This window comes from Ambystoma mexicanum, chromosome 10, assembly GCF_040938575.1.
Source record: "Ambystoma mexicanum isolate Mex_15411 chromosome 10, UKY_AmexF1_1, whole genome shotgun sequence".
Classification (NCBI taxonomy): Eukaryota; Metazoa; Chordata; class Amphibia; order Caudata; family Ambystomatidae; genus Ambystoma; species Ambystoma mexicanum.
In genome coordinates, this window is record NC_090932.1 from 1004227584 (window position 1) to 1004254660 (window position 27077).

A 27077-nucleotide genomic window follows, 5' to 3' on the forward strand; every position below is an offset into this window, starting at 1 on the left:
CACGGGAAGGGTGAAAACCATGTCTTACCCGGTCAAGAATCGAGGGGTTGCAATGCACCGGTCTGGTGTCGGAATGCCAAAAAACAGCTATTTGAAAGGGGGGCATTATCTTCGGAAAAATAACTAGACTGTGAATGACGGTTCTAGTAAGAACGTGATTGATGGAACAATTATGTTCTAAAGTGCCACCGCCACCACAACAAACACAGCACTGTGAAAGGAGGTTGGATGGAGAATATTGAGGTTGGAAGAAGACTGGCTACGATCCAGAGAGTGTGATTGTGAATATTGGATGGAGACCATTGTGGACGTTGGAGGGAGATTGTGTGCCATCTGGAGAGAGGGCTATTAAGGAAAATGGTGAAGGTGGAGCGTTACCTAGAGAGGAAGATCAAGGAGTTTGGATGAGGAAAAGACCTTCATTAATCGGGAATGAGGATGGAGAAAAGCTATAGAGAGAGATACATTTCAAGACCTGAGGAGGCAGAAAGAGAGCAGGCACCCCCTACTAGCCACAGAGACCAGGAATCCTTTGGGGGACCAACTCGTCCAGGTAGACATCACATGTGGGAATAGGTAAAGGACTGTACAATCTCAGTGAAGAACATGGAGGCTACAACAGGGGTAGTCCGGAATGGATCAGGACACTTGAAAGGGGAAGTGGTCAGGCAGCAGCATACTCCCCATCCAGTACCTAAAAGACTTGGAGAGACGGAACCAATGGTAAGAAAGATCCAGGGTTGGATTGCAGTTCTGGAGGAGCATTTCAGACTTTGCCAAGTCTGGGACGTGTTTGCCTCGGAGTGCCCCCATCACGTACTCTGGAATCCCTCAAAACCCAACGACAAGGGTGTTTCACTGTACATTAGAGCAGTGTCAGGACTCTACCAACCCAGGATATTAAGAGAGATTTTCTTTAGTCGTGATTCCCATTTTAGCACCTCTTTCTTTTTTTCTTTTTGGGAGAGAATCCCCTCTTTGTTATACTGACTTCCCTGTCTAGGCATGAGGTTGTTAACGCCCGTAGTGAGATTGACTGCACTTCACTCAAGCCTACAGTTTTCCCATGCTCACCCCTGCTAGTTGTAGTTGTTTCCTGCACCTACCTGTCTCCCAGCGTTCCCTGCAAATTCAATAAAACACTTGGATTATGCCAATCAACGTGCCTTTATGTCATGTCCCTGCTCTGTGCCCTCTGTGACACTACTTAAATCCATTAAAAACCAAGACTAAGCACTTTGGAAATGGCTGCCATATTGAGCTTTAGTTTGAATGATGCAGACATCGAATTAGCCAATGCAAGATATCAAATCCGTGGCTAATCCAGTCCTCCCATCGGATGGAGGAATCTGCCAGCATTTTCACAGCAAGGGAATACACATTAGAACCATCTAAATAATTAAGGAAATTGTGTTTGATAATTATGGCAATTTGGATAGTACTAGAGAACAACCCTTCCCAGTGTTTCTAGAAGGTAGGATCCTCATGATTTCTGTGTCATTGGGAGTCCCTGCTAGCCAGAAAGTTACAGGCTGACAATTACAATGAAGACCCCATGAGAATCGTGGTTTGTCTCGAAGGAACGTGAACCCGTGTGAAAGAAGCCGTCCTTTACTTTACTTTAATGCATTTGTATAGCCCATCCATAGAACCGAAGGCGTGAGGGCACGACATGACATATACAACAAGAAACAAAAATGGAGAATCCATAAGCAGAGCCGCAGAAAATTAATTTTTGGAAACATCTCAGAACCATTTAATTGAGGAGATGGGTCTTCAATCTTTTCTTGAATAATTCTAGTGAGTCAATGGATCTCAACTCTAAGGGGAGGGCGTTCCAGGCCCTTGGTCCATTGAAAAAGAGGGCTGAATTGGCTACTCTAACAGTGCGGCACTTTGGATCAGACAAAAGGTGCAGATTATTTGACCTTAATGTTCTCATGTTATTTCTCGTAGAGAGTAGCTGTTGCAGATATCCCGGCATAGTTACGGATCTACACTTATGTACGATAGTCAGAGTTCGAAAGAGAAATCTGGATGCTACGGGCAGCCAGTGGAGCTCTCGTCTTGCCGTCGTAACATTATCTCTGTATTTAAGTTTCATGACCGCTCTAATAGCCCCATTTTGACATGTTTGCAGCCTACTACAGTCGGACCTATTAAGTCCCATAAGAAGGCTAGAACAATAATCTATTTTTGAGCCTACTATTGCTCTAGCAATAGTCTCTGCATTATCCTGCGATATAAGAGGCCTTAGATGTGTTAAACGTTTAATATAGTATGCACATGACGAGCCAAGACTGCTAACATGCTGTTTCATGGTCATGTGTTGATCAAAGGTTACTCCCAATGTTTTCATGTTTAATGGATTCTTCTCCCAACTGAAAGTTATCATATTGTGGACCAAGTCTGTTAATGCTATGTGGAGAGCCTATGACCAGCAGTTCGGTTTTTGATTTGTTCAAGGCCAACTTATTGTGGACCGTCCCCAGCTCCTTCAGATTCTGCAAATGTCCGGCCCATGTCACGGCATTCCTTACCCAGAGGCTCCCATGTCAACCAGATAATTGACCTCGCCCATCTTGGAGATTATCCTGAAGGGTCCAGTCCATTTATCTGCCAAAGCCCGAGGCTTGGTAGGCTCCATCACGAGGACCTCCTGTCCCGGAGTCCAATCCACTTGCGATGCTTTAAGGTCATGCCAGTACTTATTCAATTCCTGGCTGGCACTAAGATTCGCTGTTGCTTGACCCATCATCTGTGTCATCCTCCGTCTGAGGCCTAACACATAGTCCCCCACTTGCTTGGCGGGACCTGGAGGGGTGGCCTCCCAACCTTCTCGGATCAAGGCGAGGGTCCCCCTCACGGGGTGCCCAAAGAGTACCTCAAAGGGGCTGAAACCAGACACCCTCTTGAGGTACCTCTCTGTAAGCAAACAGCAGGCATGGCAGGAGAAGATCCCACTTCTTCCTGAGGGGCTCTTCCAAAGGGCCTAACGTGCCCTTGAGAGTTTTGTTAAATCTCCCAACCAAACTGTTGGTCTGTGGTGGTAAGAGGTGGAGAATTTGTAAATTACTCTGCATTCTTTCCACATGGTGTTCATGTAACTCGACATGAAGTTGGATCCTCTATCAGAGACAACCTCCTTAGGGAATCCAACACTGGTGAAAATGCCCAGGAGAGCCCTGGCAACCTCCTTGGCCGTAACCGTAATCATGCCACAAGGGGTACCTGGTGGCATGATCTACCAAGACTAGGATGAACCGATGTCCACCCAACGTGGGAGGGTCAAGGGGACCGATGATGTCAATGCCCACCCTCTCAAACGATGTGTCCACCACTGGCAACGGTTGCAGTGGGGCGATGACTCTGCCTCCAGTCTTGCCAGACAACTGACAAGTTGGGCAGGTCCTGCAGTGGGACTCCACTTCTACTCTCATCCGTGGCCAGTAGAAAGGGGCAGAGAGCCTCTGCTTAGTCTTCTTGATACCAAGATGACCAGCCAAGGGCACCTCATGCGCCAACTGCAGCAGGAAGGGCCTGTAAACCTGGGGTACCAGCAACCTCTTGAGGGCACCAGGTTCAGGCTTAGTGGGTTCACTAACAAGGAGCTCACCCTCCCAATAAATCCGAAATGTCCTAGGCACTTCTCCTTGGGCCTGGGACAGGGCCTGTGTCCTTAGACCCTCGAGAGAGTGGCACTCTCTCTGTCCCTTACAGAAGTCCGCCCAGGAGGGTCCCCCTTCAGCCAACAAGCATTGGAGGTCGGGATGATCCTCCGGGTTAAGAGCCTCTCCCACAGGAAAGTCTTCTGGCTCGTCTCCCACAGGAGTTGAGACGGGATTTACCACTGGACCCAGCCCGTCCGGAGCATGGATCCCAATGGGTGCTGTCGGAACAGCGGGAGGAGGAGTAGGGGCTCCCTCCACAGAGGCGGCCTTCTTACTCCTCCGTTTCTTGCCTTGGGTTTCCCCATCGGCAAGGGTACCGGGCTCACAGCCAGATCCTGTGTGACCTGCGATTGGTTGACTGCCACAGCAGCCATGGGTAGACCATCCGTGATCATCCCCAACTCGACCAAATCGTTTCCCAACAAAATGTTCTCAGGCACGTTGTCCTGAACCAGGACCGGAAGCTTGGCTATCTTGTCTCCAATCGTAATGTTGACTAAGGCTACAGCCGATCATTTGGGAGGCCCGCCAGCTAACCTGGTGGTTCTCAGAGGAGCACCTACATAGTCCTCTGGCTTGAGCAGGGTCCTGTCCACCACTGTCATGCTTGCCCCAGTGTCTCTCAAACCTGTAGAAGGCTGGCCATTCAAGAGGACACTTCTCAAAAACCTATGAGTGTTTTGTGGGATAGTCGCCAGTATTTCTGCATACTGGTCCCAGGCCCCAAGGGACACTAAGGAAATCTCTACAGGAGCACTGAAGGTGATCCCAGTAGAGGAGGGGAGGACGCTAGCCTCCACCTCAGGTACGGAGTAGGGATAGTTAAGGCTGACAGCCTGGACTCCAAGTGCCTTACCCTTACACTTGGGGTCACCCCTTTGATGATCCAGAGCCCCCCAATCCCAGCATGTGCCGGACGTGCGGGATACGATACTGGAACCACTGGGACCCTGCTTTGCAGCAGGCAGACCACTACTCTTACTCCCACCCACAACAGACTTATCCCCACTAGGTTTTTGGGTCTTCGGAGAGGAAGGTTTTGGTTTACCCGACTGTGACTGCTTTTGGGACTCCTCAGCTTTCTTAGAGGCCCCCTTTTCTTTATCCTTGTCCTTCCCACTGGAGTCCCTAGGCGACACCCGGTGGGAGACCCACTTGTCAGCCAACCTAGCCAGCTTAAAGGGGTCCAAAGTGTTCTGGTCAGCAACATACTGACGCAGCTCTGGTGAACAGGCTTCCGAAAAATGCTCAAAAAACAAGAGGTGAGACAATTCAACAAACGTTTTCACTTTGTAACCATAAATCCACCCCATCATGTTCATGTGCGCAGCACTCACCCAGTCAACCCAAGACACATTCTCTCGTTTCTTAAAATCCCTGAACCGTTTAAGATATTGGATAGGCGTTTTGCCAAACTTGGCGATTAAGGCAGACTTCATGCACTCATACTGATCCCTTTCTTCCACACTCAGTTTCAGAATACAGTCATATCCAGTTTGAGGCACTCTGCTTAACAAACACTTCTCTCTTATCAACATCGTGAATTGCACAAGCCATTTCAAACGCTTCAATCCCTTGGAGGATATCAGAACCCTCCGCATACACACCAACCAAATCTTTCATGAACTTGGTTGCTGGGGACCTGACACACTCAACTGGTTTCACTGAAGTCTCCACTCGAGCTTTCTCTAGCTGGATTCACTGACATTCAGTGTCCTTGTCTTTGAGTTCAAGATCCCTAATTTTGAGTTCCACTTGCTGTGCCAACTCCTCTTTCTTAAGCTCAGCATCTAGTTCCAACTTGCGATATTCAAAGGCTAACTTCATCCTCAATAACTCAAGCTCTAAAGAATTGCTGGGGTTCGGAACAGAGGCAGCAGGAATGGTGGCATTCCCAGAATCAGTTTCGGCGACAACCCCCGGGGTAGAGTCGTCATTGGTTGCATCCCTCCCTTCAAGAGTTTCGCAATCGATCTGGTAGTCCACCAGGGTAGCTATCAGCTCGGTCCTAGACTTATCCACAAAGTCTAATTCCCTGGCTTCACAAGCACTCTGAGCTCATCCGAGCCAATTTACCATTCGCAATAGATTCCATTGCTTGTAATGCAGTTATCTTGTACATGACTAAACCTTAATTTAACAAAGTGCAGATATCCTTCGTAAGTGGCACGGTTATACACTGAGTCTTAAAACCGTAAGTATCCCACCGCTGCCACCAGCTGTCAAGACCGGAGGGGGGCCTGCACTTCCGCTCTCTCTGTGGTAGAGGGGAGGGACAGAGACCCCTGCCAAGATTCTCAATTACAGTAGCAATGGACGAACAATCAAGGCCTAGCTTCTCGGGAGGTGATGCGAGCTGGTTCTTAAGCACAGTGTAGTCCCCGAACACCCACGAAGGAATGTCCACACACTGGATCAGTTAAAACACAGTCTTCATATGATTAATATTTAAGGTCATATACACAATCACTATAACTCACTTTGTACTCCGAAAATCCACAATAGTAAATATGTAAAAGTCTAAAGTGGTACCACTAACATTACTCGATCTTATTAAAGTGCATAAGGTCAGAATGACACACAGATCAAAAGAAAGAGGAAACCAGCAGTAGAGAGAGGAAGGAAAGCAAGATGGTTGAACAATTGGCAGAATGCTGGCTCCTACCACTAGACACAGTTCTGTGTGGAGATCCCCCCACCTGGGCAACCTGTAGAAGATACAAGCCCAGTCCATATATTGTTCACCCCTAGACCTCCCAATAGTTCTGCAACCCCAAAGTACCGTGGTGCTGTAGCGTTCCGCGTCAGGGAAATCGACAACCCTTCTTGAGTGTCCTCCCTTTCAGGCAGGAGTCACGGGTCGTCGAACGTCCGACGGAGAACAGGTCGAGCTACGACGGTGAAGTGGCCGCGTCGTTTCTGCGTTGCTCGTTGATGGGGAAGCGTAAACGTCCTGCAAGGAAGAGGCGTGCGGGGCACCTCGGCGTCGATAGCTCTGGACCTCAAAGAGTTGAAGAACTGTGGCCCAGCAAGGGCGTTGAGTCGTCGGCGTCTCTGTGGTCTTTGGGTGGCGGGAAACCCACCAGTGGATGCTCCTCGGCGCGTCGATGGTCAGGCCTTCTCCAGCAGCATACAGCGGCGATGATGCGGACAAGAGCGTCATTGGATCACTTAAGTTCTTAGGCAATGTGAGCTCGGCTGCTCCAGTCGGCAACGGTGGTCGGCGACAGTGGTGGACAACAGTCCGGGCGCTTCTCCTTGGAGTTCCGCAGCAATCCCCGTATCGGGTCGGCAGCCTGTCAAAGGTCTGTCTACCAGGGAGCTTAGGCAAAGATCAGCTGTGCACGATGGTCCCTCGTAGCTGGGGAAGAGGGTGCCTTACCAGGTCCTCTCCGGGTCAGTTCTTGAAGAACAGCAGCTTTCAGATTGTGTAGGAGAGCAACAGCAATTCTTCTTGTCCAGCAGGGCTTCAGGATCAAGCTTCAGTTACTCCAGTTACTCATCGTAGTGGACTTCAGCTTCTGAACACGATTCCTAGCAGTGAGAGGTCCCCAGATATACTGTTGATCTCCCATTCATTCCGCTGGGTCACACTCAAGCATCCAACCACGACTACGGGCATTCATGCAGGCAGGCAGCCAATCAGGCACACGAGGTATTCAGGCCATTCACTTCTCTCCAGACACTCACAACAAGTTATGTGTATTGGGACAAGTACCAAGCCATTCAACACTCCAAGCTGCATTCATACCGGTTTCGGGGCAGGGCTGTCTCCACCATTGTGTCAACCACCAGATACTAGACAGCCACAACGTAGAATGGATATTTGTCACACAATCCATTCATCCAGGTCCCACCCATAGGCATACCCACAACATACGGTCGTTGAGAATGCTCCAGCCAGTCTGGTCGGCACTTCCTCACACTACCATATACGGAACTTCCACCCAACAGCCAGTCAGGTGGAAGGGACAGAGGCAGGCTTCCCGGGACTTTGGGAAGATCAAGGTAACAGGTGATGGAAGGCAAGAGGCCATGGGGGCCATTTTGTCTCCATCAGGAATCTACCGATTCCAATGACATGGCCTGGGCATCCCAAAATGGAGGACGCTCAGGGCACCAGTCATTTCAGCACAGAGCTGCCACCAGCCCGTACCCTGCTCTGTGGGCCATACACAGGTGCCCAAAAACATACACTAGGGGCACAGGGTTGCACCCCTACCCATGGGTGCCATAAGGATATCCCATGGGTCTGTTCACCAAACCAAAAGAGAGAGAGCTGCACCGCCAGGAGTCCCACATGAACTCCTGTGCGGAAAACACAACAGAACACATGATAAAAAGCAGTAAAGGACAAGGATACGGAGGCCCTGTCCCTCCGATGCATTCCAGCATCACAGGGGGTTTCACTGTAAACACGCTGAGTATCTCATGAGGGCATTTGTTGGGTGGCTGTCTTCCTGCAATTGTCGCATGTCTGTGCTATGGGCTAATTAAAATGACAGCAAGTGTTGTTAAATGACAAGCTGGGACTTCTGCTGAACTTTTTGAAAATTGCAAACAGAAGATGTGATATTGGAGGCGGAAAACTGCAATTAATTTTAAACTATGCTGCAGGTACTGCTTAACACTGAGAACATTGTTGCTTTAGACTAGCTGTCTGGCAACATGCGACTCTCCAGTTGTTTTGGACTGCAACTGCTATCCGTCACCATTGACCAGACTGGCTGTGCCTGATGGGAGTTGTAGTCCAAAATATCTGGTAGCCAAAGGTTGCAGATCCCCGCTAAATCAAACCGCATTTCTGCACATTGAAGGATGGCAGTGAGATTGGAAATGTTTTGCTCTGACATAGGGCTCCCATTAAAGGGATGATCTCTTTGTTTTCTTTCACTATGCTTGAATGTCATATCTTTGAAATGTGGGTTCGTTATGTGCTTTTAAAATGTACGTTGATGTGTATGCCTGTAAATCAAGTGTATATTAACGGATGCATCAAATGAAGAAATAGTACTCCACTCTGAGCATTAAGAAGAATTGGGTGTGCATTAAGTCTCCCAGGAAATGCTGTGGTATCTACTTCTTACACATAAACAATTCTATCCAAATTACAACCACACATTGAATGCTAGTATAGCTCTGTATCAGAAATAACATTTCTCTTAGATTCAATTTCTAATTGGGTGATCAAATAATAATTATTAGTATCAATTTTATAGTTTGTCCTCCAGGTGAAAACATGGATTCCTTCTTCCACCCATAATGTGTGGGCAGGTTATTCATTTGCATTCTCGCTGTATTTCTTGACCCCGCCTTCCCCCATTGTAGCTCATCCCATCACACTTCCTGTTTCTCCTCCAGGTGCAGCTTTTGGGCGCCTTATTGGTGAGAGTATGGCAGCTTGGTTTCCCGATGGCATCCATGCAGATGGGAATACGTACCGCATTGTCCCCGGTGGCTATGCGGTGGTAGGTAAGGGATCTCATCTAGATTGTTCAGTCGTACATGCTCGCTCTCTCACCTTCTCTCTCCTACGCGCCAAGTTCCTTTCTGGTCTCCTCTTTCATTGTAATTTTCTTTTTTATGCTCTCTCTTCTGTCGTCCTGCCATCCTTGCTAGCAGCACTTTGGTCAATTGTTCCATCCCTTCCATCTATGGAGAAACCTAAAATTGGATAATCACGCTTCATGCAGTACCTTCAATGCGCCCCATGAAGTAACTGTCCTGTGTCCTCCCAGCTCATATTGATGTGCTATTTAAAGTAGTGCATGCATTTACCATCCTCTCCATGCTACTTATGAGGCCCTAAGTATTCGAATACCATTCAGAATAAGAGTAATTATGGTGACTTTCCTAAATAGGTGATTGGCCTTTAACTTAAAAATGAAAGAGCGACAACGAGACACCAGCAGATAGGAAGAGTGAAAGGAGTGGTCGGGCAGAATAAAAAGGAAGAGGGAGCGTGGGGGGGGGGGCAAGACCATTGCTTCCGTTAAAAATTGATTTGAACCAAATAGGAGCAGAGATTTTAAGCCAGATCTCCAAGAGATGGAGAAGGATTACAGGTACTATGTAAGACTGAGTTGGAGAACGTTTTAAAATATATGTTGGTTTCCAGAAGCCGAGATGAGAACAAAAAAAAGTAGCTTGAAGAATTGAAAGTAATACAGAAAGAGGGGGTAGGGATCACAGTAGAGACGTGGGCAGAGAAAGATAGAGACAATTTCAGAATCACCAAATGTACTTTAGGGATCATCAAATGTGGGCTTGGAGCGGGAGGACATTGAGAAGATGGAGGAAATTGAGGCAGAGAGTGCGGAAAAAGGGGAGATGGGAGGGCAAAGAGGGGGAGGGAGAATGAGAAAAGGAGTTGGAAAGTTGCAGAGTGTGAGGCGGAAAGGATGGATAGGGAGAAAACCCGGGAAAGGGGACACAGAAAAATGGGGAAGGAGAGACAGGGTGGCAGAAAATGGGCATGGGGAGAGAAGGAGGCAGAACAACTGGGAAAAGGGAGTGAGGGAGAAGGGAGGGGTAGCGGGAACAAGCAATGCAGAGAGAGGAGACCAGAACATAGGAAAATGAGTGGAAGGATTTCTGTAAAACTGGTCGAAAGGTCAATAGCAGGAGGGTGTAAGGTCAGACTGCACGAGTAAGAGACAAGGAACAAAGCTGCCACCTTGGAGAAATGGCAAGCCATGAAAGCAATCTGAAGAGAGGATGGTAAACTGAAAATACGGGGGTCAGGGGTGGTCAGAGAAGGTTGAGGAAGAGCCTGCAGTGCTACTTATTCGTTCTGACACGTCACCTTACATACCAAGGCCTTGCTTGAAACAGTTGTAGCAGATACTTTTAGAAGTCCTGGTTTCCTTTTGCTGACATTCACGTGTGAGTAAAGGTAATCCAGCCAGTTGGTTGACTTAGTAGTCAGTTTTCTAATCACATAAACACTCCTTCCTTATGAGCTGAGTTGGTCGTCAAGAGTTTCAAGACAACACGTGAAAATGTGTTATCATCTGCATACTCGAGCCTTAACCCAAAGCACTGCACTGGCACTCTACCAGGAGTGCTGCCTTTGCATAGAATCCTGCATTTAATGGGGATTCCTTAATATAGGAAATATAACCGAACATTGGCAAAGCGTGGGCTGAAGCTGTGATAGGCATTTGCCAGCCAGTGACATGTTGGTACTACCTTGCCATAGGGTGGCAACAGCTGGAAATGGTATGAATATGTGGCATTAAACCAGCAGACATTGGGCAGAAACCGCTGTCTTTGCCAAAGCTTGTTTTTTAATGCAGATTCACTACATATAAGTCAAGTGACTGAAGGCACACTTGCTAAAGACATGTTTTATACCAATAGTGCATTTATTGCTGTTACTAAATCATTTACTCTCTAAACAGACTGTTTAGAAATAACAATCATAGACCTTTACTGAACAAAGTTTGATGTTATTGCTTGATAAATCTATCTCAAACAGTTCCCAGGAGAATGTGCTTTGGGTGAATTGGGGCAGCTAGTGGGTCGGAATGGCCATGGGAATGTGCATGGCCATTGACAGTCAATGGTTGAGTAAATAACCAAACACCCACGAGCTGTGTCTCACTCCTCACATCTCCTTCCCATCTGTACTCTGATGAAGTAGTTTCTGCTCATAGATGGTTCTTAAGCGCCACCTAAGAGCCAAAAGTAACATTTTTGTAGATGATCATCCTCCATGGACAAGAGTCTTATTGGAGACTTCTAAGGAAGCTAGAGACTGCAACCAGTCCCCCGACCCATGAAGGAGCATTGGCACCTAGGCCAGGGAAGAGATGGCCACATTCACTGCATGAACTATACAGAGAAATGCAGAAACGTTCTTCATCTCGCTATATGTGCAGATGAATGCTTTTTGTGATGAAAGCATTCAGGTAAGCAAAGGGTAGACTCCATGATATCTCAGCAGAGCTTTGGGTGAGGTGAACATGGGAGCTCCACTCTTGTGGTGCCTTATTAGGAGATTAGGATTGAAGCCCATTGGATCACAGCTATAGGAAAGATAGCTAAGGATGCGACTTTTAAGGAGGGGGCAAAGAGTGCTGTGAGAAGAGACATTTATTTATTTTTATTTATGTATTTTTGCATTTTTTTACAGCGCACATAACCCATAGGTATCTAGGCGCTAGTTTCATTGTGGAAGGGTAGGTTATTTATAACGCGTTTTTTTTTTCTTTCTTTTTTCTCCCAAGCGCGGGTCCGGGATTCGAACCTGTGTTTGCTCAGTGTGGTCTTACTTCCAAGACCTGCGCGTTGCCACAGAGCTATCCTCCCGTCCCATTGGCCTAGTACGTTTCCTTGGCAAGAAGGTGTGCAAGGTGTAGTATAGGGGACCGCAACCTGAGTCTGTCCAGATGCTATACTACAATTCCCATGGTCCCTCTCAATTGAATGTGATGGCGAGAGATGATGGCAGTAGTAGTTCAAAACCTCTGGAGAACGACAGGTTGCAGAGCCTTGGTGTAGCATACCACATCTCAGTGAGTTATACAGAGCGTTTATCCAGTTAGGCACGTTACACCGGGGAGGAGAAGGGTGTTGTGGTTAGTGGAGAAGGAGGCTGCACTGAGATGAGTTTGCATGAGTGTGGACTTGCATGTGACTTCCACAAGGTATTTATTAAAGAGTCGTTTTCAATTGTTCCCTGAAACAGATCAGACATAAAAGAAAATGTCAGCCCAGTTTTATGAAGTGTGCAGTCAAGAACAAATGCAAAAGACCAAAATGGCTGTGCACAATTTCTCCTACATTCCTGAAGTCTTAGTGGCTCTCCTCTTATTGGGCAGAGAGGCTACCTTACAGTGACAACTCGACTGACTGGCCTCTCCTGGGGCATGGGTCTTCAAGCTTTGGGTGTGCAGATGTTTTGGACTACACCTCCCGTCAGATCTAGCCAGTTTCAGCAATGGTGAGGGGTCATGGGGGTCAAAGTAAAAAATAAATCCACAGAGTGACAGGTTGCAGATGCCTGCCCTATCCCTGTCCTATTGCATATTACTGGAACAGGAGAGGTTCGGGATCAGACATACACTCCTGACTGAGACCAGCACTTTGGAATCTGCACATCACTTTGATTAGCACAGCCAGTTCTAGCATGAGGGCTACAGAAATGCATGTTTCCACTTTAGCTCTCACCTGAATTGCATATTTCCCTTCTCTTAACTTCTACCTTCCTATTTTATTTCATACTTGCTATATTTCCCTTTTCTTTGTGTTTCTGTATCCTTCTTCTACAGAGCAATCTGCACCCGAATTTGTTGTCCCTTAAACTGTAATCTTTTCTCCTCCTCGCTCCGTTTTTCCTCTTGTTGTTGTTTTTCTCACCCGCCATTCTTCTCTTTCTCAATCCCATATTCACTCTTTACCTCTCTGAATTTCCCCGGCAGGTGCCGCTGCTCTCTCCGGTGCAGTGACCCACACAGTCTCCACGGCAGTCATCGTCTTTGAGTTGACCGGCCAGATCTCCCACATCTTGCCAGTGATGATCGCCGTGATCCTGGCCAACGCCGTGGCACAAAGCCTGCAGCCATCACTCTATGACAGCATCATCCGGATCAAGAAGCTCCCGTATCTGCCGGAGCTGGGCTGGGGTCACCAGGAGTAAGTATATGGTGGGCAGGGAGAGGTTACAGTCCAGTAGGAATTCAGTGGCACAATCATGGCCACAAGGGGCGTGAAGGACTCGAGAAGGCCCGCGTATGCCCGATTCTGTTAATGTGACCCTTTGTACTCCTGGTTCTGCTGCGCATCAGTGGTCGAAGTGTTTAAAAAAGAAAGTAGTGGAATGATGTTCCCTCTGCCCCATCACCTTTTCTGACCCCCCCCAGCCACCCTCACACCCCAATTCAAACTCCATGCATGGATCCTTCCTTTCCTCCACTCCACTCCACCCTCCTTATCTCAACAAATAACATTGTAACTGAATTTACTTGCTAGATAAGCTATTGAATACACGCAATAACAGAATGTTCTTGTAATGTGCCATTGCATAATAATCACGTGCAAAACAATACCCCTACTTCATGTCGATGCAGAGAAACGTTCCTTGGATCTTTGCAAAGCACTTTCACCCACTGGTCCGCACATAAGTCTCCCTGCTCATCCAAATTCTTAATGCTAAATGCCCCCTGACCCACAAATGCAGACAGAGTCCAGGGCTTCAAGAGCCCTGAGTTTCGCAGTATCCCTGGCACGTGCAAACTCTTGCATGTGTCCTTTTTGCTAAACAAGATTCTCCAAAGATGGCAAGACAGTCCTTGCTTAAGTTTTCGGAAAAAAAACATAACCGATTCATTCACACAGGTGTACATTTGTTCCAAATTTAGGAACAAATCTGACAAGCAAAACACTCATTCTTGATCAAATTTGTAGATTTCATCAAATATATTCTTTACATTTTTAGTAAAACACAGGATAAAAGTAAATTCTAGAAACAGATTTTTTTTGTCAAGTACAACATACATCAAAATAATAGTGGATCCTTTGGAGTTGTACAGCAGGGTAAATAACGAAGTACTTTCCATGAGCAACCAACAGCAACATACACAGTAATGTGTAGATGTTTTGTTCCAAGGATGAAAAGTAAAGCACTGATCCTTCCCGAGCAATGTTTTGGGGGAACGTTTTATGTATTTACCCTGCTGATCTGGTAGAATATATAAAGGGGATTACAATATCTTACTTGAGGAAGGGGAAATCCTGAAACAAGTTGAGTTTTAAGAATATCTCAGAATAACCACGGGACATCTAACATCAATGTATTTGTATGTCGGGGAAGGCAAGCTGTGGAGATATTCGAAGATATCGTCCCTAGTTTTATAATTTCTAATATCTATGTTTGGCTGTTGGTCTAAATATGTACTGGTGTGTACAACTCAAAGGAATATATTATTATGTTGATATTTGCTGTACTTGACAAAAAAATCTTTGTTTCTAGAATTTACTTTTCTCCTTTCTTTTACTAAAAATGTAAAAGATATATTTTATACAATTTACAAATTCGATTAAGAATGAGTGTTTTATTTGTCTGTTTTGCTCCTAAGTTTGATACAAATGTACATTGTGAATTAGCACTGGATTAATCCTTTTGTGAGTGTGGCATTGTTTACACAAATGTTTTAGTGTGCAAACATTTTACAGTGTTTGTTGATGGGCAGCGGCTAGTAGACCCATTAATACTACCCTCACTGGCATATTCTAGGAAGGTTTTTTAATATTTTGAAATTCAGGATGTACTAACATTGTATTTAACTGAGTGCAATCTATCAGTATACGTTTCAGTTATGAAAGTCACTGCTTCCCTGCCTGTGGCCAGAACAACCAGGTTGAACCCAAACCCAACTGGCTACCCCCATCCACCATCGTGCCCTTATGTGGCCATATGGACAGGAGAGCTGTCCCTTTAATGCCAAAAAGACTGAGCTGCTGCCTTTTCCTCTGCAGCAATTGTGCTTCTGGCGAGAGTGGCGCAGACGTGCCTTTATTTTGCTTTTTAGTAGTACTGCAACTAGGAGTGGCTTCCCGATGCGTAATGTGGGGGGAGGGGTTTGTGCATTTTCAGAAGAGATGATGATGCCAGTGTCTGCGATGTCGCCCCTGTGGTTCTAGGATCAGTTTTTGGTGGTCGGACATTAAACACTTTAACTGCCAGCAAATCAGCAAGGCTGTGAAAACAACAGTTAAGTTTGCATGTGTTTGCTTAGCATTCTTTTTGCTAGAGCTTTTTTAAAGTTCAGGAGGAGGAACTGGGCCAGAGAAAATCCCCCACACTCAGAATGAATCTGAAGTGTCCGGAAATGTGACAAACCTTTCACTTTATTAAAGGTTGTTGCAACAGGGATTGCAAAGCAAATATCGCATGATTTCCAAAGCTCTCTCTCACAGTAACAGGCCTGCCATGGGGGTTTTAAAGCCCCAGTGACATCACAAACAAAAGATGCATTCTAAACCTTTAGGTGAAACGGGATTGGGTGAACAGTATAGAAAGACTTACATTCTATGGGGGATAGAGGATCTAATTGCTCCGGTCATATCTGGTAACTCCTTCTGGGACCACATACAATATGTTGCAAGTGAGATCATGTCATGCTAGTGTGGTGTGAGTGGCTGCTGCAACAGATTATGAGCAGCGTTAGAGACGGGTGAGGATTGGCCATTGTGTGGGAAAATTACCAACACATGAGCACAAAGAGGGGTGGGGAGGAGGGCCCCAGAGTGCCTCCTTTTCCCAATAAGGTTACAACTCTATGACTCCTCTGGCCATGAGCAAGGACATTCTAGCTTCCAGCATCATGCTGTGTTACTTTTGTATCTTCTGTCTTCATTTTGGTGGGGACAACAGTCTCTGCCTGCCTTGAATAAATGTGCTTTGTTTCCCAGGTTCAGATCACGAGTGTTGGGACGGTAAACTTGAGTATCTCTGCTTGGATTCATGAGAATATTCAGCTTCTTGCCCTTGCAGGTGTCCTATCTTTTCTGTTGACTCAAAACATTCTCACTCCTGGTGTCCTTGGCAGAGCTGTGCACAATAGCTGCACTGCCAGTCTGGTCTGCGTTTCTCAGGGAGATCAGTGTGTCAGGCCTCTCCCGCTAGTCCCTGGGGATCTCTCATCCAGGCGGCCAGGACACGGCTATCATTTTAGGATCCAGTTCCTCGGGGTGGACCAGTGTGGGAGGATCACCTGGATGAGGGGTCTTCTGGGAGAGGAATTGGGTGAGTGGAATTGGGATGCCGGAGGGTGAGACGCAGTATCCCCTTCCTTGTAACACCTTTTCCCCATTCTACCAGGTAGGATACCTAGGAATTCAACCCCACTCTTTCCCGACACAAAGACTTTCTCACGGATAGTTCACCGTCAGCGACAACGCACTAACACCAGAGCCGTATACCTGACATGTCCCAATGCCATTGTGAGGCAATTACGGATCATTAAACACATGTGACTTTCATCACACTTTCTCCACACAGATAAAAGGCAGAGCACGGAAGCATACTCTAAGCGAGCCAAAACACACAATGAAACAGCAGTTCCAAGATCGAAGTTTAATAAAAGGAGAAAGACGGCGAGACCGGAGAGGGTTGCAGGGAGGGAAGCACCCTTGGCTTATAGAGACCATTACTTTCATGAACCTTGGAAAGTAAGAAACCGAAGAACAGGAACTAAGGCTGATCAAACCTGCACAGTCCGTCGGAGGTACCCGGGGCTCTCTTGTGTCGATAACCAAGGCGTGGAGGAGCAATTGCAACTGTAGTATTGTCCTTGGCTCCAACAATAAAGCATTGTCCGAAAAGAAAGCACAGCCGGTGAGTCAGCGAGACTGATACCAAACCAGCTTGTGTTTTGAACCAAGGTTGCAAGTGGCAACATTGCATAAACAGAACAGTGTGTGAAGCATTTGGGATAAGCAACGCGAATACCATTGAAAGTTAAAAGAAATAGTTGAACTATGTAACTGAAGTTTGGGAAACCAAGAAATGATGCCATACACAGAGTGGTCTGGCACCACGTGGGTACTCATTCGAAAGTCTGTTAGGTATCCAACTGATGCTGAGTGTGAGAGAAATATTGAAATCGAAGTGGGCATGCCACTGATCAAACTAAACCAAGTGCACATTCGAAAGTCTTCGATAGTGCAAAGTAAATCCAAATTGGTCCGTGCCCGGCAGAGGGAGGCTAATTGTACCTTGCTTGAAAGGGATCTGAGCCCGACGAAGGGGGATCCAGGGTGAACACCTAAGTTGAATATTGAGGAGAACCTTTTATGTGTTGTTTCTGATCAAGCAGGCCCTCAGCAGCAAGAGACTTGCGAGAAGCAAAGAGACTTGGACACTGAAGGTCCTGAACTGGGAAAATTGAACTATATCCTTGTGCCGCAGAAGCCAGAGTGTGTGCTTTGCTCGAGTGACCTGCCTTGCCTTGTGCTAAAAACGTGGGGAAGGGAGGCCAACGGCCCGAGCAACCTGACATATTATTTTGTGAACACTTCTTTCTTTTTCATGAACATTACCCAACATTATTTTGTAACTTAGTGGTAAGGATTGGCAACAGGTTTTTTAGTATAGGCCCTTTTAATTTGACAAGACTCCAGTAGGACTGTTATTATTATTTGATGATCGTAGCTTGTTCCCATCTGTAGATTTAGGTTTAGATAGGCATTTATCGCACCCTTGCGAAAGTTCAAAAAACACCCTTGAACTGTGGTCACTTTTGTCTGTCTGACTATTGCCTCCTTGCGTTCCTTACATTTCCATCTTGATTTACATGGCTGTTCATGTTAGTTGTGTTTAAGCGTCAGTAAGCAGTTTGTCTGTTATTGTGCAACTAGCTAAGTGAGTCATAAGAGTCTTTGTGCCTAGGAGTAATGCGGCCTAAGTGTCTGCATAGCTTCATGCAGTAATGCGTGTGCTTCATGTCTAATGTGTGTGTTTGTGTGTATGTGTGTGTTGAGCCATGTCATCTCTTCATGATTACATTGGTGATGTCTTCCGGTTATGTTCTGTGGGGCTGCTTCAGTCAGTGGAGTCTGTCCTCTTGGTGGTATGTTGTGAGGGGTTGACACCCCCACTACTTCTTTGTGTTGGGTAGTTCCTTGGTTTACTGCATGGTACATGATTTGTTTTGTATACAGTGATTCTTTGCTGGGTCGGTTAGGTTTGAGTCTCGATTAAATTGCTCCTCATTAGTGATACTGGGTGTTTCTGACCATTTTTTCACTTTCCCTTCTGGTGTATGTGCTGATTACACATGAGTTTTTTTTTTATTTTTTACTTAAACGTTTTTTGATCAGTGATTCCTTTGTTATGTGGTACCGATGCGCCCAGTTACTGGCCATTTTCTGACTGCAGTGTAGCTATTGCTACTTTGACTGGCACAAATGTTATACCTTGACCTATTACTGGCCACTCTTTTAATTTAACTCTCTTATTTGATACTTACATCATTTGGTCCGACAGATTAGTGGCAGATCATTTTTAAAGGTGTTTTCTGTTCTGTTAATTGGCATTACTCTTACAACATGTCCCATCATGGACCGTCCTTTTACTTGCACTTTGATATTTGGTGCTCTGCTGATTGGTTCCATAGAACCCACATGGCCTGTAAATGGCTATTCTTTTATTGGAACGTTGTCATATGTTGCTGCATTTATAAGCTTTATGTTAAGGTGTTGCTTGAACTTGTCATCTGTTGCTATATTGACCGACTCTGTAGGACCAACGTGACCGGTGAGTGGCCATTCTTTTACAGTCCTTCAATATTGTTATTTGAAGCTGCGTTCATTGGCTTTTAATATAAATCTCCCCACTGACTGTCTCTGGGCTCCCAGCATGGCCAGTCACTTACCGTCACTTTACTTGGATTGTGTTATTTTATGCTATGTTGGTTGGCTCCATGGTATTGACATGGGCTGCTACTGACCATTTATTTGCTGGACTTATTTTTTGATTCTGCGTCGATTGCCTCCGAAGGCTGCATTGATTGGCTGTGACTTACTGACATGGACTGTTGTTTACTGTTCTTTTACTTGAATTTTGTTATTTGGTGCTATGCTGGTTAGCTCCACGCTGCCAGCATGGCCTGTTATTGACCGTTCCTTTGCTTGAACATTGTGATTTAATGCCATGTTGCTTGCCTCTGGAATACTGACATGGCCTTGTAAAACCATTTTTTTTTGCTTGACTTATGGGATGCCATATTGATTGGCGGGCAATACTGGCATGGCCTATTGATGGTCATTTTTAGCTTGAGCTTTATTTGAGTGTATAGCGACTGGCTCTGTGGTATCAGCGTGCCGCGTTACTGGTCATTGTTTTCCTAGGCGCCTGACATTTGATGCACCTGCACCTCGTTCAATGGACAGCGGACACAGTAGGAGCAACTTCAATGCGAACCGTTATTTCTGGCATTTGAGAACAATTCCCCCACCGTCACACGTTCAGAGCACGCAAAGTATCCCCAACTGATTCCACGTATGCACAAAATGGAAGCCTTTCACTTTGCATAGTCTCAGGGCAGCCTTGATCAGTGGACACCAAAAACAGTCTTGGACAGCCGAAGGTCAATCCACTCGGCCATTGCACAGCTTGAAAACAGCACTGTGAGGTCTTTCAGAGCGCGCGCTCTCTGCCTTGCAGAGCTACTGGCCGATGTGAGGTCTCTACTTCCAATGTTGCATGATGGGATTACACCTGTGTGCTGCTGATGGCGTGAACAGGCGGGAGGGACACCCACTGAGTGTTGACAGTCAAGTCATCGGGGCTTTAACAGCTGGATTTCAGGTCATAAGCTTTGCACTCAAACCCGTAACCCATCTTTTACCCTCATGTCTATGAAAATCTGCCTCAGTATTTCAGGAAAAATGCCCACAACGTTCTGTCTTCTAATGGGCAATTGAATTGTACCGATAATTTCCTCCACGCCCACTCTTCCTCGTCCCTGTACTTACCTCATGAGGCCCCTGCCTCCGACACAGGACCTTCTTCTATTTCTTTAAATCCATATAACTCCTCCCCCACATCCACGTCACTCCGTTTTAATTTTTCCTGCCTCCAGCAGGTTGGACTTTTTCTTCCCGGTGCAGGGCACTGGGGAGCACCGATTGCTGGCCCCCTGGGAGGGCTGTGTGGCAGGGCCTTCGGCTCCATCAGGTGCGGCGCTGCTCCTGGCTCGCATGCGGGGCTTGTGGTCCCATTTGAGCGGGATTGCCTCCCTCGGTTCTTTGCTGGGCTCCAGACCGCAGCATGGGCATTGTGTCCCGGGTCCTGCACGGCCCGGGGGAAGGTAAGGAGAGGAGAGGGGGCTCTGTGCTTGCTGTTTTACCCCTCTCCTGCTGGTATGGCCATCTTGGCATCCCATTCATGCCGGCTCCTTGGTGTGCCTTACGGAGGCTGGTGCCTCGCCCGGTTGTGTTTTGCGAGGTTCTAGGCCGGCGCAAGGACATCACGGCCTGGCTCCTGCAGGGCCCGGGATGCGGTAAGGTGTTGGGGGCTTTGTGAATGTTTTTGCCCTGATTCTCCTGCCGTTGGGGCCGTGCAACGACATGCCTCCTGTTTGATGCGGCGTTGCCTAGGGGATTGTTTTGTTTGGTTTTTCCCTCTTGGTTGGTGCCTTCTGGAGGGGTACCCATTAGCTCAACAGGCAGTATCCTCGTGCTCTGTGCACACAACTTTATCGGCTGCATCTTTGAAGACGCTCTGACTGAGAAGTGGGGACGTTACGAAATGAAGGCAAACACTTGGCAGTATGGGCTGGCCTTCCCTTTGTTGTGAGGCCTCTCTCCTTCTTGTCGTGGGGAGACAGTGGCAGAGAGTCTTTTAAAGTGCGGGGGCTCTGTTCTGTAACAGGCATGTCACATACCACCCACTCCTCTGACACACACAGCCCAGAATGCACCGGATGTTAGCTGCATTCTCTGCGTGCAGCCTGTGAAAACGGCGCAGATTTGGACACGGCTGCAAGCACTATCTTACAGTCGGAAGGCTAGCAACCTGGCATAGTCTACACTTTGGGGGTTTGAGTCTCAGCGGGGCTGACTCGGCTCTTCATCCTTCAAACCCCGACTCATTTAGGAGAACCATTTAGAGCATGGGGCTTTCCCAGCTACTTGATGCAGGGCTCAAGCCACCTCTCAGTCATGTGCTGTGTATACACGTGGCGGGTTAGTGGTGTGTTTGGGTCTGTGCTAGCCATGGACGCAGGCTCCTTGTTCTGTCCTGTCCTGTCCTGTCCTCTTCCTCTGAACTGCACAGGGGACGGACGAAGGAGATTAATTTTCTTTTCCCTTGTCCGGCATGGAATTTTAGAAACTGCTAATGCATCATGGAAGTAACGGCCACGCAGGGGGTTCCCAGTGTCTCTTCTTTTAGGGCCTAGGTCCTCCGGTGCTGACGTGTTGCTTTCACGCCTCCTCTCAGACGCATGGAAGTAATATGGCAGATGGTGGCACATGTCTATTCTTAAAGGGGTTCTTAGAGCCCCTGGTGCCGGTGGAGGGGGCTGTCCCTTCAGTGATTTTTCCAGTATAGGCATACCCCAGGTATGGGGTTGCCTTTGGTGGCTGCTATCCGGGAAGGATTGCATTGCCCCGCTTTGTGACAGTAGTCTGCCCATTGACGCCAGCCTGGTGGCTCCTCTGTCGGCTGAGGGGGCCATGGTCTGCTGGACTACTAGGCTGTCCTGTATCTTACTTTTGATAGGTCGGATCTTTTTGTGGGCTGACAAGCATGCTGTTATATTGCGGCACAGGCCTGCTTCAACGTCCTGTGATTTTCCTCTGGCGCAGATGCATTGACTTGCAGTTTTCCCTGGCTCCTCTTGTCCATCTTCTCTGAGGTGTATGGGACTGGTGGGAGTCAGATTCCTGGGTAATGGGATCCTTCCGGAGGGGGGTATCAGTTGCCGTTCCTGTCTCCTCCTGTCCAACCTACCTGGACGATTGGTTGGTCGAGGAGTCCTGTCGGCAGGCTAACCTGCCTCATCTCCCTTTAGTCTGCCAGGCATTGCAGGACTGGGGTTTGCTAGTGAACTGGCGGAAGTCTCAGCTGGAGCCTTCTCAGGATCTAGTTTTCATTGGGGGACTGGTTTGCACCAGGATGGAGAGGGTGTTTCTGTCCCTAGGGAGGGTCCGTTGCTTGCTTGTTGGCTGTTCTGGGCAGGGTTCTCAGAACGCAGTATGTCTCGGCTCGCCTGTTGCTGAAGTTACGGGGCATGTGGCGTCTTTCGTGTTTTCTAGTTCCTTGGGCCTGTCTTCAGTTACGTCCCCTGGTGTTTTATACTCTCTCCCACTGGCTCCCGACGTCTCAGCTTTCAAAGCTTTGATTTCAGTGTCCCCAGCGCTGCGAGTCTCCCTGCTATGGTGGTGGGGGTTTCCAAATCTACAGGGTGAGGTGTCCATGGTCCTTCCTCCTGTGGCCTCTCTTACTACCGACACCAGCAAAATGGGTTTGGGGGGTCTACATTGGGGGTCCTCTCAGCTCAAGGGTTGTGAGATCTGGGGAGAGCCATCGATCATCCAATTGGCGAGAGTTGTGCCATTCTCCGAGCTCTGGTGTACTTCGATGAGTTGCTGGACGGTCGGTCGGTTTTGGTCCGAACGGACAATACAACGGCCTTGGCATATGTCAACCGCAAATGGGGTTCCGCCCGCTCCTTGAATGCTCTGGCGGCACTGACAGGCACCTGGGGGGAATCGCATCTGGTGTCTCTGGTGACCTCACGTATCAGGGGGGTGGACAACGTTCAAGTGGATCTTCTCGGATGCCGGTTTCACTCCTCTGTGGAACTGGTCCTGTCGGCCCAGATCTTTGCGGTGACCTGTGTCAGATGAGGGTCCCCTGTTCTAGACCTGTTTGCATCCCCGGCCTCAGCAGAAGTTCCCCTCTTCTGCTCTCGGTTTTCAGGCCGAGGGGATTGGGGGTGGACGCCTTTCCGCCTATTCCCCTTCTGCCCCGGGTGGCTCGGCGCATCAGAGAGTCCAGGGTGACTGTGTTGTTATCTCCGTTCTGGTCCCGCCGGAGTTGGTTCCCCTCTCTGTTGGAGCTTCGGTCCTAGGAACCTTGGCTGGTTTTGAAGTGATCGTGTCCCCTTCAAGGGGATCTGCAGTTGGAAGTCCACCGGATGCAATGGGCAGTGTGGCTATTGTCCAGTCTAGGCTGATATCTCCAGGGTTCTCAGGTCCTGTAGTTGAGTCCATAATGGATGCTCTTAGACCCTCCACTCTGAAGGTGTTCGGCAGGCATTGGGGCCATTTCCGAGACTGGTATGGGCGGTCTGGGATCCCTCCCATGCGTTCTGGCCTCCCCGCTCTCCTTCAATTCCTCCAAGAGGGTTTTTGGCAAGGGCCTGGCGGTTTTTCCAGGCTTCGCTCTCAGTGGGCCTCCATTAAATTCCTTTTGGGGGACTCTGATGGTCACTTGGATGGGGAGGTGTTGCTGGGGAAGTTGGTCCAGGGTTTTTCTTCTTCCCGTCCTTGTACTGATAAAGGTCTTCCCCCTCGGGATCTCCCTCTTGTCTTATGGTTCCTTCAAAGGCCTCCTTTTGAGCCCATTTCCGAGATTGATATCAAACATCTTACACTGAAATCTGCTTTTCTTATTGCCATCACTTCTGCCTGTAGGCTTGGGGAGATTGGGGCTCTCTTATGTCACCCTCCTTTCCTGGACTCGGTGGTGCTGAGGTGTGGTCCGAAGTTTCTCCCTAAAGTTGTCTCTTGGTTTTCACACCTCTGAGGATCTGGTTCTCCCTGACTTCTTTCATGATCCAAAAACACCTGAGGAGGTGGCTTAGCATAACTTTGATGTCCGGCGGGCCGTGTTGGAGTATTTGGCTAGATTTGCTCTTTTCCGCCAATCTGCTAGTCTTCTGATTGCTTGTGGTCTGGCTGGGGCTGAGCGTAAGGCATCTGTGGTTTCCATTTTCTGGTGATTCCGTGTTGTGATCTCCATGGCCTATGTGGCTTCTGGCCTGCCTGCGCACGATCAGGGGCGGACCACCAGGGGTTTGGCGGCTTCCTGGGCCAATGCAAGGAGGGTTTTCTCTGCAAGAGATTTGTATGGCTGCCGCCTGGGCTGGTCTAAGCACTTTCATCAACTGATATGGGTTGAGTTTCTCGACGAGGAAGCGTAGGACTAGGAGTAATGAAGATTACCGGTAAGTAATCAGAGCATTAGTTCCTAGAACCCTTTGTTCTTCATTATGAATAATGGAAAAGCAGTGGTGGAAATGAAAAAATGTGTTGGGGGATCCCACAAGGGCCGGTGTGGGGGCGCAGTTTGGGCAGGGTGGTGTCCGAGGAGGCGGGTTTAGAGGGGACGGAGCTGGTAGTTGACCTGCGATCAAAGGAAAAGTCCAAAATAATAGTTTAAAACATTCTGGCAGAAAAGGGATGAATGGCCATGTGCATTGGAGTCGAGACAATTTTATGCCCCAGTCCGACGCTGGCAGCCAGTATGCAGACGCATAACATTTGCCCACAGCATCACTCACAACCCACATTTTTACGTCGTGCACGAATGAAGACAAGACAAATTACACTGGATCACAGGAGCCAGCACACATTAAAAGCTGGCCTCTAAAAAATATAACGTATCTGATGTGCTGCATTTTTTAGAGGCCAGATTTTAATATGTCCTGGCTCCGTGTCTCTCTCCGGTGTTTGTTCTTAGGTGGTTATACAAATAAGTACAAACAACTAGTCCTGCTGTGTAGACTAGGGGGGCGGAGCCAGAAGAGCGCTCATGGCGGCAATGAGCTGCTCTCCGACCCCCTACTCCATGCCACCAAGGATGCTTTTTTTAAACTTTCTTTTTTTTAGTAACCCAGTGCAGAGCATGGGTTTGGGGCGGCTGACTCTGGCCAGATCCCTAGATGCGGCTACACATCTGGTGCCGGATCTCGGATCCGGCGAGAGCTGGCCCAATCACCAGCACTGTGGAAAAGGATCAAATATCAATGTTTTTGCTACTTTGCAGTCCAAGAGCACCCGATCTCTTGAGTTTGCAATCGTATTTCTGGGATCTTTCAAAGATCTGTTAGTCTCGGCTAGGATTTTGCATTTTGCTCACAATGTCTTCAGCCTACTCCTGCGACCTTGCCCACTCCCCTAGGCCCATTTCACTCTCTTTTTTTTGCCATTTGACATAAATTGGCCTAATTTGTGACTAGCAATCAATGTTTGCTAAGGTGAAAAAAACTTGTATGTCAATGCAAAAGTTGCAAAACTGATTAGTCTTGAAGAAAATGACAGTGTTATTGTTGGGCTCACAGCAGCGCTTGGGCAGCTTTTGGTGCCAGCGAAGGCAGATGGCTCCTGAGAGGCAACAGGATTATAAGTTATTCACAGCCGGTGAGTATTTTTAGTGGAGCGATCTAAATAGTTCTGCAAAATCGTGCGAGTGACTGAGCTATAGTGAGGGGTGCCAAAATAATTAAGAGAGAGTTGATGAGGAGGTGGGGGGATTCTCCCCTGAGAACGTTCTTTAAATGATGTGTTCAAATGGTGCCCCTTACAGCACCCTTTTTGAGACAACATGGGGTAGAAAGCTATACAATGTACTATTAATTCTGGTCAGAGGCAGATGAATGAATCATCCTTAGCTTCTTCCCCTCCCTAGCAGCAAAGGTGAGAGACGTTATGCACTGAGGCAGCCGTTACACCCTCGTATTTATCTCCCACAGGTACAGCAGGGCTTGGGAGTCCATGAGAGCAGAGGTTGGCAAAAGCATTCAAACTAACGTTATAACAGTAAAAACACATGAATTAGACACAAAGCAAACATGCATCCCACATGAAGAACACGTACTGAAGGCATGCCCCTGCACGCTCACACCAGAAAAAAACAGCCCGCTAGGTAAAAAGGCCCAAGACACGCTTGCAAGGATAACAAGTATTTATTCCTTCAAAATATAAATGCATCAGCTAAGAACCCTGCTGCTGCCAAACGTTCTGAGCTCCGAAGGCATATGCAGCACATTATAAGCACAAACAACGTCACTGATGACGCAATGATATATAGTACAATTCTACAATATGGATTGGAGGAGCTCTATACATGTAGGGCCTGCTTCAAATGGGAAGCCAGGCCATTGGTTCATTTTCATCTGTCCATCTCTGTCCACGTGGTCGCTGCTGGGCGCGTCATCCGCGGTTTTAGGCTATAATTCTGATGTTACCCTGCACCTCGCACAAATCACATGACCCATTCCTGAAGGCACGATAGCCTTGCCTTCTGGTCTTCATGAACGATCGAGTGGTGTAAAGGTTTTATGGTGGGTGGTCTGGGTTTGGACAGTGTTTCGGCATGCTGCGGTCATGGGATAAACGAATGGCAAAGCTGTATTTCTCATGTGGATATTCTTGGGGTTAGGAGGGCCATGCTATCTGTTCCGTGGGATGGTACTGCTAAGAGGCGCTCTTCCCATGACCTTGCAGGGCACTTTCTTCCCAGGGTGTGAGGACCAGTAACATTCTGAACAATGGAGGATGTTGTGTATCTGTGAAACCGGGTTCAGGGTGGGGGTGGTGTTCGTGCTCATGCAAGGGGTCTAATGCTAACACACAAAATGCTGTTTGCCGTGCTTGGGCCAAACTTCTAAGATGGCTGCCGCTTGCCAAGATGGCGTTCACACCCTCATCTACCATGTAGCTTGTAATGCATACACTAAGATGATTGCGCACCCCCCTCTCTATGTGCGCCCCCTGCTCCCTGGATGTGCTCTCTTAGCGTTTATTCCTCATTCATTATCACCTAGGGGTGTGGGAAGACCCTCTCTACTTCCCAACATTCCCCCTTCCGTTAATCCTAAATTAACAAACTCCCCTGCAGTGTGATTGGCAACTAAGTTCAGTATATGTTCTCCTCCCCCCTTTTCA

At 47.7% G+C, this 27077-nt stretch overlaps 1 protein-coding gene across 3 annotated transcripts in view; it reads left to right on the forward strand.

Moving 5' to 3' along the window:
- The window catches only part of CLCN2 (chloride voltage-gated channel 2), a 1173779-nt gene that overhangs the window by 936646 nt on the left and 210056 nt on the right, over positions 1-27077 (forward strand). For all 3 annotated transcript variants that reach the window (XM_069618787.1, XM_069618789.1, XM_069618788.1), the window contains exons 14-15: positions 9033-9143; positions 13097-13310. In XM_069618787.1, coding sequence (XP_069474888.1) covers positions 9033-9143; positions 13097-13310 — 325 coding nt within the window. The remainder of the gene's footprint in view (positions 1-9032; positions 9144-13096; positions 13311-27077) is intronic.